The sequence below is a fragment of the Pelobates fuscus genome, chromosome 1, assembly GCF_036172605.1.
Source record: "Pelobates fuscus isolate aPelFus1 chromosome 1, aPelFus1.pri, whole genome shotgun sequence".
Classification (NCBI taxonomy): domain Eukaryota; kingdom Metazoa; phylum Chordata; class Amphibia; order Anura; family Pelobatidae; genus Pelobates; species Pelobates fuscus.
Window position 1 is genome coordinate 135,143,875 of NC_086317.1, and position 17,630 is coordinate 135,161,504.

A 17,630-nucleotide genomic window follows, 5' to 3' on the forward strand; every position below is an offset into this window, starting at 1 on the left:
ATTTAATCATAACATTTCCAAAGCGCAATCCTTTTAAAGGAAAACTTTAGTGTCCATCTGCCCCACTATCCCCTGTGGCAATTAATGTGTTAAACTTTAAAACACTCACCTTATTCCAGTCCCTCAACGCTGGATCCATCTCCGCCTCCTCCAGTGTCATCATGGAGAGGGGACCTAATGCACATGCGCAATGCATCAGTGGCCGCATTAGGTCTTAAATCAATGCTTTCCTATGGGGGATTTGAAGACACTGGATGTCCAACGCAGGATGTCCTCATGCACAGCGTGAGGATGTCCAGTGCCGTTTTACCGAATGAAATTCCATGAATAAACAGGAAGTGATTCTAATGGCTGTCTAATGGCAGTCTTAACCCTTCAATACAAATATTGCGGTTTCTGTGAGATGAAGTGGTCTATAGTGTCGCTATAGTGTCCCTTCGATATTCAATCTGGAATCTCTGGAATCTTAATATTCTGTTTACGTATGTCCTATATTTAACAAGTTTTATTATATATATATATATATATATATATATATATATATCTTAAAATAATATTTGCAATGTGTGTCCTGTCTGTGCCTGGATTAGCCCCTTAAGGATGGCGGGTGTGCTATGCCATCCTTGGGGACTCGGCTCCACGCCGTCCTATGTACTTACCTGCTCGCCGGCGATCCCAAGCTGGCGATCACGATGGGGGGACTTACCTGACATCCCAGGGAGTTCCCCTGCTACCATTCTGACGCTCCTGGGCCATGTGATCGCGAGGTCCTTGCGAGGACCTCACAATCACATCGACGGAATAGCCATCCATAGCAGTGCCAGCAGGGGGAGTGCCTGGAATGACAGGTAGTCCCCCTGCTGCCTGTAAAAAGTAAAATAAACTTTAAACACAGTTTTTAATTCAATAATATATACTTAGATCATATATATATATATATATATATATATATATATATATATATATATATATATATATATGTGTATATATATATATATATATATATATATATATATATATATATATATGTACACATACACATACATACACATTCACTGTCTAAGTGTATTTTACTATTAATATATATATATATATATATATATATGATTATATATATATTTATATATAATGTAAAATAAATAAATATGTAAATAAGTTAAAAAATAAAATAATAATAAATAAATAATTAAAAAAATATGTGTGTAATTTCGTTCTAACTATATTTTGATATTAATATATATATATTTATATACCGTATATACTCGAGTATAAGCCGACCCGAATATAAGCGAGGCCCCTAATTTTACCCCAAAAAACTGGGAAAACTTATTGACTCGAGTATAAGACTAGGGTGGGAAATGCAGCAGCTACTGGTAAATTTCTAAATAAAATTAGATCCTAAAAAAAATTATATTAATTGAATACTTACAGTGTGTGTATATAATGAATGCAGTGTGTATATATGAATGCAGTGTGTGTATGAATGCAGTGTGTGTATATAATGAATGCAGTGTGTGTGTATGAATGCAGTGTGTGTATGATTGTATGTGTGTGTGTGTGTTGCAGAGCCTTGGTGGGGGGTGGGCATTTTTATTATTATTATTTTTTTAATTATTTTTTTGTTGTATTATTATTTTTTATTTTATTATTATTTTATTATAATTTTTTTAATTATTAATATTTTATTATTTATATATATATATATAGTTTTTCCATCCCCTCTCCCTGCTTGATACATCTCAGGGAGGGGGGCTCTCACTCCCTGGTGGTCCAGTGGCATTGGCAGTTCAGTGGAGGGGGGCTGGCAAAGAGCGCTTACCTCTCCTGCAGCCCCTGTCAGCTCCCTTCTCCTCCGCGCCGGTCCAGTCAGCTCCCTCTGCAAGTCCCAGTGTAAGTCTCGCGAGAGCCACACTATGACCCCGCGGCTCCCGCGAGACTTACACTGGGCCTTGCAGAGGGAGCTGACCGGACCGGCGGAGAAGTGAGCTGATAGGGGCTGCAGGAGAGGTAAGCACTCTCTGCCAGCCCCCAGTCTGTATTATGGCAATGTAAATTGCCATAATACAGACATTTACTCGAGTATAAGTCGAGTTGTGGTTTTTTAGCACAAAAAATGTGCTGAAAAACTCGACTTATACTCGAGTATATACAGTATATTGATATCAAAATTCACAAAACCAAAATTATATATATATATATATATATATATATATATACATAAGTATATATGTACATATCAATGTATATATATATATATATATATATATACCTATATATAAATAAAAATAATTTAAAAAAAATAGTTCACACACAAACAAATATTAACGCTAACTTTGGCCAGTGTTTGTGACCAAGTGGCTACTAAAAAAGACTGGACATACCCCATTTACAATACCTTGGGTTGTCTACTATTGCAAATGGTATGCCATCATAGGGGTAATTCTCATTCCTAGGCTACCATATGGTCTCAAAGGCAACGTAACCAATCTGGCAAATTTCAATGTGAAAAAACTGACAAATGTAACATGCCATATTTGACCCTGTAACTTCCCAAACCACCATAAAACCTGTATGCAGGGGTTACTGTTTTACACGTGAGACATCGCTGAATACAAATATGTGTATTTTATTGCAGTTAAAGCAAAGAGTATTATGGCATTCACAGTTAAAATATCATGTAGAACTAAAAAAAAAATCAATAAAATCTTATTTTTCCCATTTATTTACATTTTATTCATATTAAATTATTTTTCATAGCTACATATTTGATGTTAAATGAAAGCACTGTCTCCCCTGAATAAAATGATATATAATAAGTGTGGTTGCACTTAATATGAAAGAGGTGAATTATAGTTGAACAGACATATAGTCAAATTCCAGGTTTTGTTTATGTTTTGTTTTAAACACAACGTGTACATTTGGCTGAGTCCTTAACCCCTTCGCGACCGCGGACGGTTCAGGACTGTCATCTGTATTTTACCATTGAGGACCGCTGATGGTTCTGAACCGTCACAACGGTATTATGTACTTACCTGATCGCCGTTGTTCCCTCGGCGGTGATCGGCGGTGCTACCGGTATGGGGAGACCGCCGGCAGCCCAGGTAGTCTCCCCGCGGCAAATTAGGACCCCAGGGGCCATGTGATCACTCAACAGAGCAGTCACATGGTCACAATAGGTGTCCTAGTGTCTCCCTGCAAGTGTAAAATATTTTTTTTTAAATGTTAATGTTAATAAAAATATATAATTATATATGTGTATATATATAGAAGGCTTGGCCTGGAATTGTGGGAGGTACAACTTGCCCTATATAAACGTAATACTATCCTACTACCTGTCAGCGACGATCCCGGAAGTGCTTAGGTTCTTCCGGTTCACAGCCCGATACTGTTTTTCCCGCCCGGCAGTCCTCCTGCAAGTTCTCTGCTCGGAGTTTTCGTCAAGCAGCTAAACATCTTTGCAGTCAAATAGAACGTCTAACAGTGAGTTTTGAGCTGTTCTCAGCTCAATATCGGTCTGTCCTGCCATGCACATTACCTACATGGGGGGCTTACACTTACACGCTATCGGCTTAAAATTATTTACTTTTATCAGCTGCTACGGTTTCCCGCCGCTCGGTACCAGGCTTACAGCTTACTTTGCAAACATATACGATACGGACGAACTTAGGCATTGCGGGGAGTCGGGCAGCTCCATTTATTCTGACTCGACTGTCAGCACGCATAGTCACAACGGTATTTCCACATTCAAAGTTAAATATAACGGCCGGTTAAGTTCTTAGGTTGTTTAGTTACTTCCCGGTTCAGCTGTTAATGATAAGCTCGACATGCTTTAATTCAGGGGCATTAGACCTACCTTCACTCTTTCATACAATCCTGGTCAGAGGTACAGGGCTGTGTCAGCGAAGTGTTCTTTAGCTCTGCTTTTCTCCGCTTGCAGGCTGGTTTCTGTCAGCGTGTATTTCAGTCAGTTACTTTGGCTGAATAGTTGGCTGAATATCGCCACCTTGTGGCCGTGTGGTATATGGATTAATTTTCATTTTCCTGTAGGCTTGTGTAACTGTAGATGCAATTTCCTTGTTATTCATGATCAAGAAACTGTTTTGATTGCCAGTAGGGTTATAAATTGTATTATTTTAACTGCTACTCGGGCTCGCACGCCAGTAATAACGTATTATTAAATCCTGTAAGTTAAACCTTTTAATCGTTATAGGAAAAATTTTATGTTCAAATCTGGTTTACCCTGACTTTCTTTCCCCGCTCTGCCGGTAATCAGTTAAGTCATATCTAACATGTTACTCGGTTATTAATTCTTAGGTTTAATACTAATAATACTAATAATAATAATAATATATGTTTTAATTACCCCTCCGTTACCGCAAACTATCATTTTCGTGGGGTGTAAACATTCATTGGCTCATAGGTTTGATACATAGGTATATTTATAGGCAGGTTTTACTCAGTACCATTAATTGGGGGACTCAAAGTGCCCATGGTTAACTGCGGACAGTCAATTTACAGTCTCGCACTGTTCATATTTATTACTACTTGATACTACTTTATTAAATGACATGGTTTATATGTGTTTTTCCCTCCATTTTTAATTCAAAATATACGACACAGCGTACAAGCGGTACCTGTCACAAAGCATCCAATACTTGGTTAAAGTGCTGGCTTTCTCCAGCCAAGTCTTCGCTAAAGCTTTACGCATACGGTTAGTATACAACTTTGTGGGGAATAAATAGTACGTTTCTTCAGCTGCTCCCAGGCTTAGGTCATAATTTAAATCTGTAAATGTTCTAGGTCCAAGTAAGAATTTGGTTAAACTACTTCAGGATACTTCAGCCAAGTCATTTATCAGGTATGTATACGGCTCAAACACAAACTAGGTTACTCTTTAATTCCTCGCCAAATTAGGAATTCCATAGGCCTCTTCGCCTAACAGTCTAGTGGTCCCGCAAGGCATACCGACTACCGTTTCGTTCAGAGGTTCAGGCCAATCGTCCCATTTCATAGTTAGAGCCTTGCATCATCTCATAGTTAGGGCCTCACCAGTCACGGCCATTCGTTATTACTCTATTAACCGTCACCGAGAGGCCAACACCCCGCCACCCACCTCAGTGGCACTAAGGCCCCACGAGCCAAATCATAGGTAGAGCCTCTCATAGCCACTTGGCAAGTAGTCAGGGCCTCACCTGTCACCAATAATAAGCTAGTTAATATAATTTCGCCAGTAGGCATTAGCATAGTAAGCTGGGTCTCTACCGTTCCATACAGTACTATACTAAATTTTATCCATCTACCTCACTTCCCAGCATGTCTAACCAGTCTATACAAGGAGATGATTTGTCGGTGGCCAGCACTCCACTCAGATCAGGCTCACAGAGACGTACCGATCCACCAAGTCCAGCTTCCAGCTATCGGTCCTGGACTATCCCCAAGATCACCTCTGAACTTAAAAGAAGAAACATTCCTTTCCCGGCTACAGCCAGGAAAGCTGAACTGTTTAGACTATTAAACGTTACCGATGACAACGAGAGGCCAGGCCCTAGTACGGTTTTCAATGTGCAAAATAGCCTGGCTGAATTACACAATATGATGACCTCCCTTGTTTCCTCGGTAGCTACAATTAAAAATAGGTTAGATAATCTGGAGTCAAACAGTATCACGACCGCTCCAGAGATTCCCGTGCCAGCTACTGAGCCCACACCTAACGTAGGTAAAGACAACCCTCTACCAACTAGTAGAGCCTCTAATATCATTAACCCTATTCACCTCATTCCTCAGTCCCTAAGACGAGACATTATAGAGGGGAAGGACGTAAATCTAGCATCACTACTGATCGCTGCACAAGACGTGGTAGAAAACAGGGCCTATACTTTCGAGGACCTGTCAGTAGTGATGAAATCTAGAGACCCGAGACTTAATAGGAAACTCAACATCCCCGAGTTTGTCCTCGCATTTGGCTTATACAGAGATGTTATCTGTACAACTTTCCCACTTAGGAGAGAGGAGCTTGACTTGTATCTTCATAAAGTGATTGAATTAGCATACAAGTACGGCGGCTACGCATTTTACGACTATCACAAGTCATTTTCTTCAAGATCCGCTGCTTCTCTCTCCCAATACAATACCATTACTGATTGGGCACAGCTAGACACAGAGTTGTTCCTGATGCATTTTGCAGGTCTTAAAACCCCGTCCTGCGCTATATGCTCATCTGCTGCTCATTCAGTTAACTTCTGTCCAGAGAACGTGGCAATCCCTTCTACCAGTAACGCAAATTCTGGTTATCAATCTAACACGTCACAGAGGGAAGTGAGAGACAAACTGGGTAGGCCTATTGTTTTCCTAGGTAAAGCTCAAGTATGCAACAATTTTAATGCAGGTAGTTGCAGTTATAGTGCGTGTAGGCTGTTACACGTATGCTCAATATGTTTTAGAGCACATGCCAAAACAATGTGCCCCAACAGACTGTACCCTAACAAATCTGCCACGCCAATAAACGTACCTAAGTTGCAACGCTACCTGTCTAAGCATCCTTCTGTTCATTTGGTTAATTTTCTTACGGCAGGATTTACTAATGGGTTCCACACAGGCTTCGTGTCACTTCCCACAGGGGTTTTAGAATGCCCCAACTTGCAGTCGGCACTCACAGACCCAGACAGTATACGCGAACTGTTACACAAAGAAATTTCAAATGGTTTTATGATAGGCCCTTTCTCTACTCCTCCTTTCACTTCCTGGAGGACAAACCCACTAGGTATCGCCACAGGCAAATACAACAACAAAAAGCGTTTGATCATTGACTTCTCCGCCCCACACTCGTCCCCAACTCCTAGCCTTAATGCTCTGATTCCTTCAGAGGACTTTTCCCTGCAATACGCCAAGATTGACGATGCCATCCAAGCAATAATTCATGCCGGCAGGGCGGTTTGGTTAAGTAAATCAGACATCACAAACGCCTTTAAACTGCTCCCCATCCACCAGTCACTCTGGCATCTGCATGGAGTTAAGTGGGAAGGAAGCTACTATTTCGCAACAAGACTGACCTTCGGATCTAAAAGTAGCCCCAAGTTATTTGATATATTTGCCGAAACTTTAACCTGGCTCCTACTCAACTCATGCAGATGTCCAGTAGTCATTCACTACCTAGACGACTTCCTAACCATCGAACCTCACCTACACACACCCCACAGCCTACAGTACATGCTCACTCTTTTCAAAGACTTAGGAGTCCCCGTTGCACAAGACAAAACTGAAGGTCCCAACACAACTATCACGTTCCTGGGTATTACACTCGATTCAGTTTCTATGCAAGCCAGCCTGCCTCAAGAGAAAGTAGACCGGATACTTTCTTACATAAACACTTGCACGTCACAAGGCACTTGCACTAGGAAACAACTGCAATCACTACTCGGTTCACTAAACTTTGCCATGAGAATTATTCCTCAGGGTAGATCCTTCATATCCAGAATCCTCTCTCTGTTACACGGCCTACCCGACGACGACTCCACAACTTCCCTTAACGATTCGGCTAGAGCCGATCTGCAAATGTGGCAGCTATTCCTATCTTCTTGGAATGGCAGGTCCCTGTTTGTTCCACCCATATCTGACGATTCCCCTGTTATTTGGACCGATGCTTCAGGTGCGTTAGGGTATGCAGCCATTTTCGGTGATGAGTGGCTATATGACTCTTGGCCAGTTGAGACCACCTCTCTCGAAAATTTCAATAACACCTCGGCTCTTTTTGAAATTTATCCTATTGTAGCAGCCGCTCACGTCTGGGGTAAAGAATGGAGTGGTCAGTCAGTCAGGTGTTTTTCAGATAACGTAGCCACCTGTGATATAGTGAACAAAGGCCGCTCTCAATCACTAACAATTATGAAATTAATTAGGAGACTAACCTGGCTGGCGGCTAACCTACAATTCTGTATTTCTTGTTATCACGTTCCGGGTGTTCAAAATAACGCTGCTGATGCTCTGTCACGTTTAAATTTACAGGAATTTTTCAGGTATCACCCAACAGCAAACCCGCAACCCAGGGCGGCACCAAGCTTCCCAGAACTAATTATGACATAAGTTCTCTCTTACAGCATGGTAAATTTCTCGCTCAGGCAGGCCTGTCAACTAACACAAGGAAAGCCTACTCTAGAGCTTACAAATTGTTTAAAGATTTTGTTCGTGATTATCACGTAATAAATGTTTTTTCTGTTGAAACTGTTGTTGCGTTCACATCTTTTTGCCATATTTCTCTTAGATTAGCATACAACACTATCAAACTCTACTTAACAGGCATACAACACTACATGTTAACCAACCATCCCAACAAAACTCCTTTTCTTACGTCTTACCCAGTTAAAAGCATATTAAGAGGGGTTCACAGATTATCAGCACACAATCCCATCAAAAGACTTCCCATAGACAGTAAACTTTTTAAAAGTATCTCCGATGTTCTCGACACAACCCCTTTTGAACACACTACAAACTTAATTATAAAATCAGCAGCTTACTTGGCTTTTTACGGCTTTTTGAGACCTAAAGAGTTCTCAGTGGAAAAAGCAACCGATTCGGAGCTTTGCCTCCAAAAGAAACACCTACACAAAGAACAAGACCACTATGTCTTATCCATTTCCCGTACTAAAACTAGCCAAACAGGTCCTCCGGTAGAAATTAAATACTATCCTACCTTTACCAAATGGTGTCCTATACCACTTTTAGATAGTCTAGTGAGGTCCCAAATCACTTCCAACCCAGCTAGTCCACTTTTGGCCATTCAAGGGAAGCCCCTAACAACCAAGCAGTTCATGTATTACATTCGTACTCTTTTACTCAGGCTTGGACATAACCCACACGCATTCTCGGGTCATTCCTTTCGCATTGGTGCCGCTTCAGCTGCCTCAGGTAACCACGTACCGACACACATCATTAAAAACATGGGAAGATGGAAGTCTTCTGCATACAATAGGTACATTCCTAACCCTGAAAGTGAGATAAGAATGGCTTTCCATAATATGTCTAAATAATGTTTGTATTTAAATAAACTTGTATGAATTATCAAGAAATCGCTTCTAATCATTTTTGCCCTCTTTTACAGGCCTAACCTCACGTCAGTTTCGGCACACCTCAACTGACTTGCTAGTACTAATACTGCTTCTGTTTGTTATCATTGTCTAACGTCCTCGTAATGTGCCGTACACAAATAGAAGGCTTGGCCTGGAATTGTGGGAGGTACAACTTGCCCTATATAAACGTAATACTATCCTACTACCTGTCAGCGACGATCCCGGAAGTGCCCCTCCCACCGCACCCTCAATTTATTATTTCTCCTAGGTGGGCCCTCTTTTACAGGCCTAACCTCACGTCAGTTTCGGCACACCTCAACTGACTTGCTAGTACTAATACTGCTTCTGTTTGTTATCATTGTCTAACGTCCTCGTAATGTGCCGTACACAAATATATATATATATATATATATATGATATATAGACATATATTATATCTATATAATATATGTCTATATAACATATATATAATGTCATACTAAGTGTATTTTTATATTAATATATACATATATTAATATAAAAAAATAATATATATATATATATATATATATATATATCTATATGAAATTTTATTCTTACTGTATTTTTATATTTATATATATATATTTATTTATATCAAAATACACTTAGAATGAAATTGTATATATATCTATGCATATATAAATAAATAAAAATAATACAAAATATACCATATATACTCGAGTATAAGACGAGTTTTTCAGCAAAAAAAACCCCACTCGTCTTATACTCGAGTGAGTGTCTGTATTATGGCAACTTACATTGCCATAATAAAGACAGGACCGCTGGGCTCATTACAAGGCAAGCGGTCCTGTTGGGGGCTGGCAGAGAGCTGTAACTTACCTTCACAGCAGCTCCTGTCAGCTCCCTTCTCTATCCTCCGGTCAGCTCCCTCTGCAAGTCTCGCGAGAGCCGCGGGGTCAGAGCGTTGCCACGGGTTACTGTGGCAACGCTCCGCGCGACCGCGAGACTTACAGTGGGAGCTGACCGGAGGAGAGAGAAGGAAGCTGACAGGAGCTGCTGTGAAGGTAAGTTACAGCTTCCTGCCAGCCCCCCTCCTACACAGCCCAATATAATAATAAATATAATAATAATAATATAAAAATAAATTATAATATATATATTAAAAAATAATATTAAAATAATAATAATAATTAAAAAATAATAAAAAAAATGCCCACCCCCCACCAAGGCTCTACATCAGACACACAAACACTGCATTCATACACACACACACACACACACTGTATTCATACACACACACTGCATTCATACACACACACACTGCATTCATACACACACACACTGCATTCATACACACCCACACTACATTCATACAAACTGCATTCATACACACCCACACTACATTCATACACACACACTGTATTCATACACACACACTGCATTCATACACACACACACACACTGCATTTATACACACACACACTGCATTCATACACACACACACTGCATTCATACACACCCACACTATATTCATACAAACTGCATTCATACACACCCACACTACATTCATACACACACACTGTATTCATACACACACACTGTATTCATACACACACACTGCATTATCTACACACACTGCATTCATACACACACACACACACACTGCATCACACACATACACACACTGCATTCATACACACCCACGCTGCATTCATACACCCACACTGCATTCATACACACCCACACTGCATTCATACACACACTACACACACTGCATTCATACACACACACTGCATTATATACACACACACTACACACACTGCATTCATACGCACACACACTGCATTCATAAACACACTACACACACTGCATTCATACACACACACTGCATTATATACACACACAAACACTACGCACACTGCATTCATACACACAATGCATTCATACACACACATACACACACACACACTGCATTCATACAAACACACACACATTGTAAATAAATATTCAATTAATATAATTTTGGGGGGGATATAATTTTATTTAGAAATTTACCAGTAGCTGCTGCATTTCCCACCCTAGTCTTATACTCGAGTCAATACGTTTTCCCAGTTTTTTTGGGTAAAATTAGGGGTCTCGACTTATATTCGGGTCGACTTATACTCGAGTATATACGGTACATATGTCCATATACAAAATTACATAAATAATTATATAAATATACACGTAGACTTCAAATATAAAAATATGCATACATATTTAAATTCTACGTGTGTATTTATGTAATATTTTTACATAATTAAGTAATTTTATTGATTGCAATTTGAGGGACCTGCCTGACAACCAGGTTGAAAGTCCAGATAATTTAATTTGCTAGCACTGTATTTTACCCTGTAACTTTCTATGACACCCTAAAACCTGTACATGGGGGGTACTGTTTTACTCGGGAGACTTCGCTGAACACAAATATTAGTGATTCAAAACAGTAAAACATATCACACCGATGATATTGTCAGTAAGAGTTACTTTTTTTGCATTTTTCACACACAAACAGCACTTTTACTGATGATATAATTGTTGTGATACATTTTACTGTTTTGAAACACTAATATTTGTGTTCAGCAAAGTCTCCCGAGTATAACAGTACAGGTTTTATAGCATTTTTGAAAGTTACAGGGTCAAATATAAGGGTCAAATATTTTTACATTGAAAATTGCCAGGTTGGTTACGTTGCCTTTGAGAGCGTATGGTAGCCCAGGAATGAGAACGCTAACTTTGGCCAGTGTTTGTGACTAAGTGGCTACTAAAAAGACTGGACATACCCCATATTGAATACCCTGGGTTGTCTACTTTAAAAAAATATGTACATGTGGGGTGTGATTCAGAGATTTATGACAGATAATAGTGTTACAATGTCACTATTGATACATTTAAAAAAATGTATATTTTGAAACAGCAATTTCCTATTTGTACTTATAGCCCTATAACGTGCAAAAAAAAGCATGTAAACACTGGGTATCTTTAAACTCAGGACAACATTTTAAATCTATTTAGCAGTTTTTTTCATTAGCTTTGTAGATAAGTAAAATATTTTTCAAGCAAAAGTCAAAAAACATGTTTTTTTTTTTAATTTTTCACCATATTTTTTTTTTTTTTTAGTAAATTATATGACATGATACAAATAAAGCCCTTTTTGTCCTGAAAAAAACAATATATCATTTGTATGGGAACAGTAAATGAGAGAGAGGAAAATTACAGCTAAACACAAACACCACAAAAGTGTTAAAAGAGCACTGGTCCTTAACAAACAACATCGCAAAAACAGGCGGGTCCTGGAGGGGTTAAGGGGTTTAACTAGATTGTGATGTTGTTTGCTAAATATTTATTACTATAAATCTAAAAAAAACTGTGCATCACGTGAAAGAAGTATTATTTAATGATGGAATTTCCAGAGAAATGTTGCTTCCCTTTAAAAGGAAAAGATCACAATCATCTCTTCCTCATATTTAAAGGGACACTATAGTCACCAGAACAACTACAGCTTATTGAATTTGTTCTGGTGAGTAGAATCATTACCGTCAGGCTTTTTGCTGTAAACACTGTCTTTTCAGAGAAAATGCAGTGTTTACATTACAGCTTAGTGATAACTTCACTGGCCACTCCTCAGATGGCTGTTAGAGATTCTTCCTGGTTCATGGCTGCCTAAAATGCATCCAAACATTCAGTATCTCCTCCCTCTGCATGCAGACACTGAACTTTCCGCATAGAGATTCATTGATTCAATTCATCTCTATGAGGAGATGTTGATTGGCCAGGGCTGTGTTTGAATCATGCTGGCTCTGCCCCTGATCTGCCTCCTTGTCAGTCTCAGCCAATCCTATGGGGAAGCATTGTGATTGGATCAGGCTACCACTTCTGATTATGTCAGCAGACAGCTTGTTTTTTTTTAGGCAAACAGCATGCAGAGTTACAGGTTCTGGCCTGAATACTGTAAGATTTTTACTATATTTTTGGAGGCATGAGGGGCACTGGGGGCTAGATGGTGGTTTTAACACTATAGGGTCAGGAATACATGTCTGTGTTTCTGACCCAATAGTGATCCTTTAAACATTAAGGACAATAATAAATATTAAAACTAATGGACACCATGTTTCCTGTTAGCAGAGGTGTTACAAAATTATGATGTACTAGAGGGCAAGTCCTTTATTACCCCCTAAAAATAAATCTCCGTTCTTTGCCTCCCCACTAATTGTAGGTCACTTAAGTACATTTGTTTTTGTAATAATAAGGGTGCCTTGGGACTCCTTAATTTTAATACCTTAATATCTGCTCAGTATTTGGGTAGGCTAGTATACTAAGGGGTTTATTCACTAAAAATTCTCTTAGGTAACATAACAGATTTAAACAAAATTAAATTGGAATTTTCCCATTTTGGTTATTTTGAGTTAGATTTGTTCTTACCCCACAATGGATTAATTCATTTATTTTGCAACATTAACTGGGGAACGCAGGACATGTCTGCTCCTGTGTTTTAAAGGTATATCTCACTTTGTTTGGTGGCTACAAAACTGACACTGTCTAAGTGGATCTGATTTAATACAGAGGTGGCTTATTATCAAGTACAAGTTAAATGAACTTAAAGAATTGCATAAGCTCAATTTGCAGACTATTACTAATTTAATGAGCCGAGAAAGTTGCTTGTGCTGTTGCACAGGGTATTAGGGAAATGTAATGTGTTTCACGAAAATGCAGGATTTAATCCTTGGTGAGGCTGCTACATGATAAAAAATGTAAATGTTTCCTATGGGCCTATATTTCCTATTATTTTTAAAGCAAGTTGCTTTTAATTCAGTGCAATAAAAATGGCTGTATTCCTGTATAAAATAATAATATTAAAATACTTACTGTAAGAAGCAGGCATTTGTTCTCTTTAATTGCACCCATGCATCCGATGAATCCAAAAACCATAATGATGCATCCAGTTACAATCAATATATTGCCGACAGTTAACGAGGATGTTTCTGGGACTAGGGTTCCATATATATCATTTACCAAATAGTAGATGCCCATAGCTATGATAGAGCATCCAGCTACCTATAAAAATAAGAACACACTGTGTTTAAACATTCTGTTACAGTTGGGATAAATATCTACAACCACAAGTACTTTTGGACATTTTCCACACAGACCTCTCAGACTTATATAGTATACATCTCAAACATGTAGAAACTCCTTACAGATGTCTATGCAAAGCCGTGAAGCATTTATTAATTATACATCAATCTATTTTTCAAATGGCTAAGATGAACAATTTGTACTAAAGGTATGCTTCAGGGGGATTTGGGGAATTATTAGTTGAAATTATGACTTGTTGACATAACCTTGCATTTGAGCTATTGGTTTGTTCCATTGCAATTTAAAGGGACACTATAGGCACCCAGACCACTGCAGCTCATTGAAATGGTCTAGGCACAGTGTCCCAGTCCCACTTAGTCCTGCAATGTATGTCATTAGAGTGTTTGAGAAACTGCAATAATTACATTGCGGGACTAAAACTGCCTCTAGTGACTGTAATCAGACAGCCACTAGAGGCACTTCATGCTTGCTAGGGGACTTTTGGTTGCCTAACAGACGCTAGATGTCCTCACGTTCTCCATGGGGACATCCAGCATTCGTTGAATCCCCAATTGGATGAGTACAGAGTTTTTTTTTTTATCCCTTTCAATGCTGGGGGGGTACATGAAGGGGTTGCAGAGGCAACTAGACATTTGCAATTCGTTTCAGTCCAAATATAAATTTGGACGAATTTCGGGCAATTCGGACATTCGGGTACTTCCGAATGTCCGAATAGCCGAAGTGCCGAATTGCTGAATTGCCGAGGTCCCGAATTTCCGAAGTGCCGAAGTTCCGAAGCACAGTATTGCCTAAGTATTAATATACTTACCCAGTGAAAGAAGAAGAATGTTACATTGTAAAAAGTTTTAATAAAAAGTATACAAACATAGCCAGGATTCAGCTGTAAGCATTTGCAACACTTAGAACAATCAAGTAACACACATTCATATAAAATGTAAGTTACTTGGCCAGTCAATGTAATGACAGGAATGAATAAGTAGATAACTCCCTAATTCCCACGGTATTAGGGAGCTATCTACTAAAAGGCTGAAAGACCTAAATTGGTCTTTCAGCCAAACTTACTAATACTAAGTAAAGATTACTTAGTATTAGTAAATTATGTCCCTACTCGCTATACCGCGAGTAGGGGCATGTCTATTAAACAGTGAGCAGCCTGTGGCTGCTCACTGTAAAAAACAAAATTATAATAATTTTGCCCTCCCCGGCCCCCACCCCTGAGCAGCGGGTGGGCACCCTAATGTAAAATAATGGGGGGGGACCTATTGACCTCCCTCCGGGCCCCCACCCCTGAGCGGCGGGTGGGGGCCCTAAATCAGAATAAGGGGGGGACCTAATGTCCTCCCTCCTGGCCCCCACCCTTGAGCGGTGGGTGGGGGCCCTAATGTAAAATAATGGGGGGGCACCTATTGTCCTCCCATGGACCCCCACCCCTGAGCGGTGGGTGGGGGCCCTAAATTATAATAAGGGGGGGCCTAATGTCCTCCCTCCTGTCCCCCACCCCTGAGCAGTGGGTAGTGGCCCTACAGTAAAATAAGGGGGGGACCTAATGTCCCCCCCCCCTGGCCCTCACCCCTGAGCGGTGGGTGGGGGCCCTACAGTAAAATAAGGGGGGGGGACCTAATGTCCTCCCCCCTGGCCCCCACCCCTGAGCGGTGGATGGGGGCCCTACAGTAAAATAAGGGGGGGGACCTAATGTCCTCCCCCCGGGCCCCCACCCCTGAGGGGGCCGTAAATACTAATAAGGGGGGAACTAATGTCCTCCCCCCTGGCCCCCACCCCTGAGCGGTGGATAGGGGCCCCACAGTAAAATAAGGGGGGGGGACCTAATGTCCTCCCCCCTAGCCCCCACCCCTGAGCGGGGGTGGGGGCCCTAAATTGGAATAAGGGGGGTATCTAATGTCCTCCCCCCTAGCCCCCACCCCTGAGCGGCGGGTGGGGGCCCTAAATACTAATAAGGGGGTGGGGACCTAATGTCCTCCCCCCTGACCCCCACCCCTGAGCGGTGGGTTGGGGCCCTACAGTAAAATAAGGGGGGGGAACTAATGTCCTCCCCCCTGGCCCCCACCCCTGTGTGCATAAAATGTTACAAATGGGAAAACATTTAGAAAAAAAACACATGGTTTACATTTTTGCTAATATATATATATATATATTTATTTTTTTTTGCTTTCTATCTTTATATGTATCTATATTGGTTCTTGATTGGATCAAAATGCAATAGCAAACTGAATTATATATGTTTTCAAGCTAACTTACCCAAAATATTAAATTAAAAACAAACATCATATACTTCAGCACTCGGATGCATTCCTGAGACATGGTGATTTTTCTCCTGTAAGGTAACACAAATAATGATTAATATATTTCTACCATAAATTACTTGTATTAAAAAAAATGGGACATTCTCGTATCTGTGAGTTGTTTTACATTCAGATCTGGATCTGCCCTGTTTTAACCCTAGTCCTTTATATGTTCAGAGGCGGCTCTAGACTTTATGAGGCCTTAGGCGAAACGCAAACATGAGGCCCCACTAACAAAAAGGAGAGGGGGTGTGACGGTGAGAGGGAAAGGGGGTGTGACGGTGAGAGGGAGAGGCAGGTGATGGTGAGAGGGGGGTGATGGTGTGGGGGTGATGGTGTGGGGGTGATGGTGTGGGGGTGATGGTGAGAGGGGGAGGGGAGGGTGATGGTGAGAGGGGGGGTGATGGTGAGAGGGAGAGATGAGGGTGATGGTGGGAGGGGGGTGATGGTGAGAGGGAGGGGGGTGATGGTGAGAGGGAGGGGGGGTTGATGGTGAGAGGGAGAGGGGGGTGATGGTGAGAGGGAGAGGGGGGTGATGGTGAGAGGGAGCGGGGGGTTGATGGTAATGTGAGAGGGAGGGGGGGTGATGGTAATGTGAGAGTGAGGGGGGGTGATGGTAATGTGAGAGTAAGAGGGGGTAATGTGAGAGTGAGAGGGGGTAATGTGAGAGTGAGAGGGGGTAAGGTGAGAGTGAGAGGGGGGTAATGTGAGAGTGAGGGTAATGTGAGAGTCATGGGGGTAATGTGAGAGTGAGGGGGGTGATGTGAGAATGAGGGGGTGATGGTGAGTGGGGTGAGGCTGAGGGTGGTGACTGAGGGTTATGCTGAGGGTGGTGGGGGGGTTATGCTGAGGGTGGTGATGCTGAGGGTGGTGGGGGGGTTATGCTGAGGGTGGTGATGCTGAGGGTGCTGGGGGGGTGATGCTGAGGGTGTTGAGGGGTGATGCTGAGTGTAACCGCTTCACTTGTATCTGACAACTCAGCAAAGGAAGCAGCAGCGGGTACAACATCATCATCATCATCACACCGTACGTCCATGTGTGTAATGCTGCCTGACTGAGACATATTCCTGTTATCTACATCCTCTGGCAATAATGGTTGTGCATCACTCATTTCTTCCAACTGATGTGTAAATAACTCCTCTGAGCGGCT

General features: G+C 41.0%; 1 protein-coding gene across 2 annotated transcripts in view; it reads right to left on the reverse strand.

The window, feature by feature from the left end:
* The window catches only part of CD53 (CD53 molecule), a 45,529-nt gene that overhangs the window by 14,055 nt on the left and 13,844 nt on the right, over positions 1–17,630 (reverse strand). For both annotated transcript variants that reach the window (XM_063444321.1, XM_063444320.1), the window contains exons 2-3: positions 16,437–16,512; positions 13,950–14,138 (exon numbers count right to left, since the gene is read on the reverse strand). In XM_063444321.1, coding sequence (XP_063300391.1) covers positions 13,950–14,138; positions 16,437–16,499 — 252 coding nt within the window. In that variant the 5' untranslated portion in view covers positions 16,500–16,512. The remainder of the gene's footprint in view (positions 1–13,949; positions 14,139–16,436; positions 16,513–17,630) is intronic.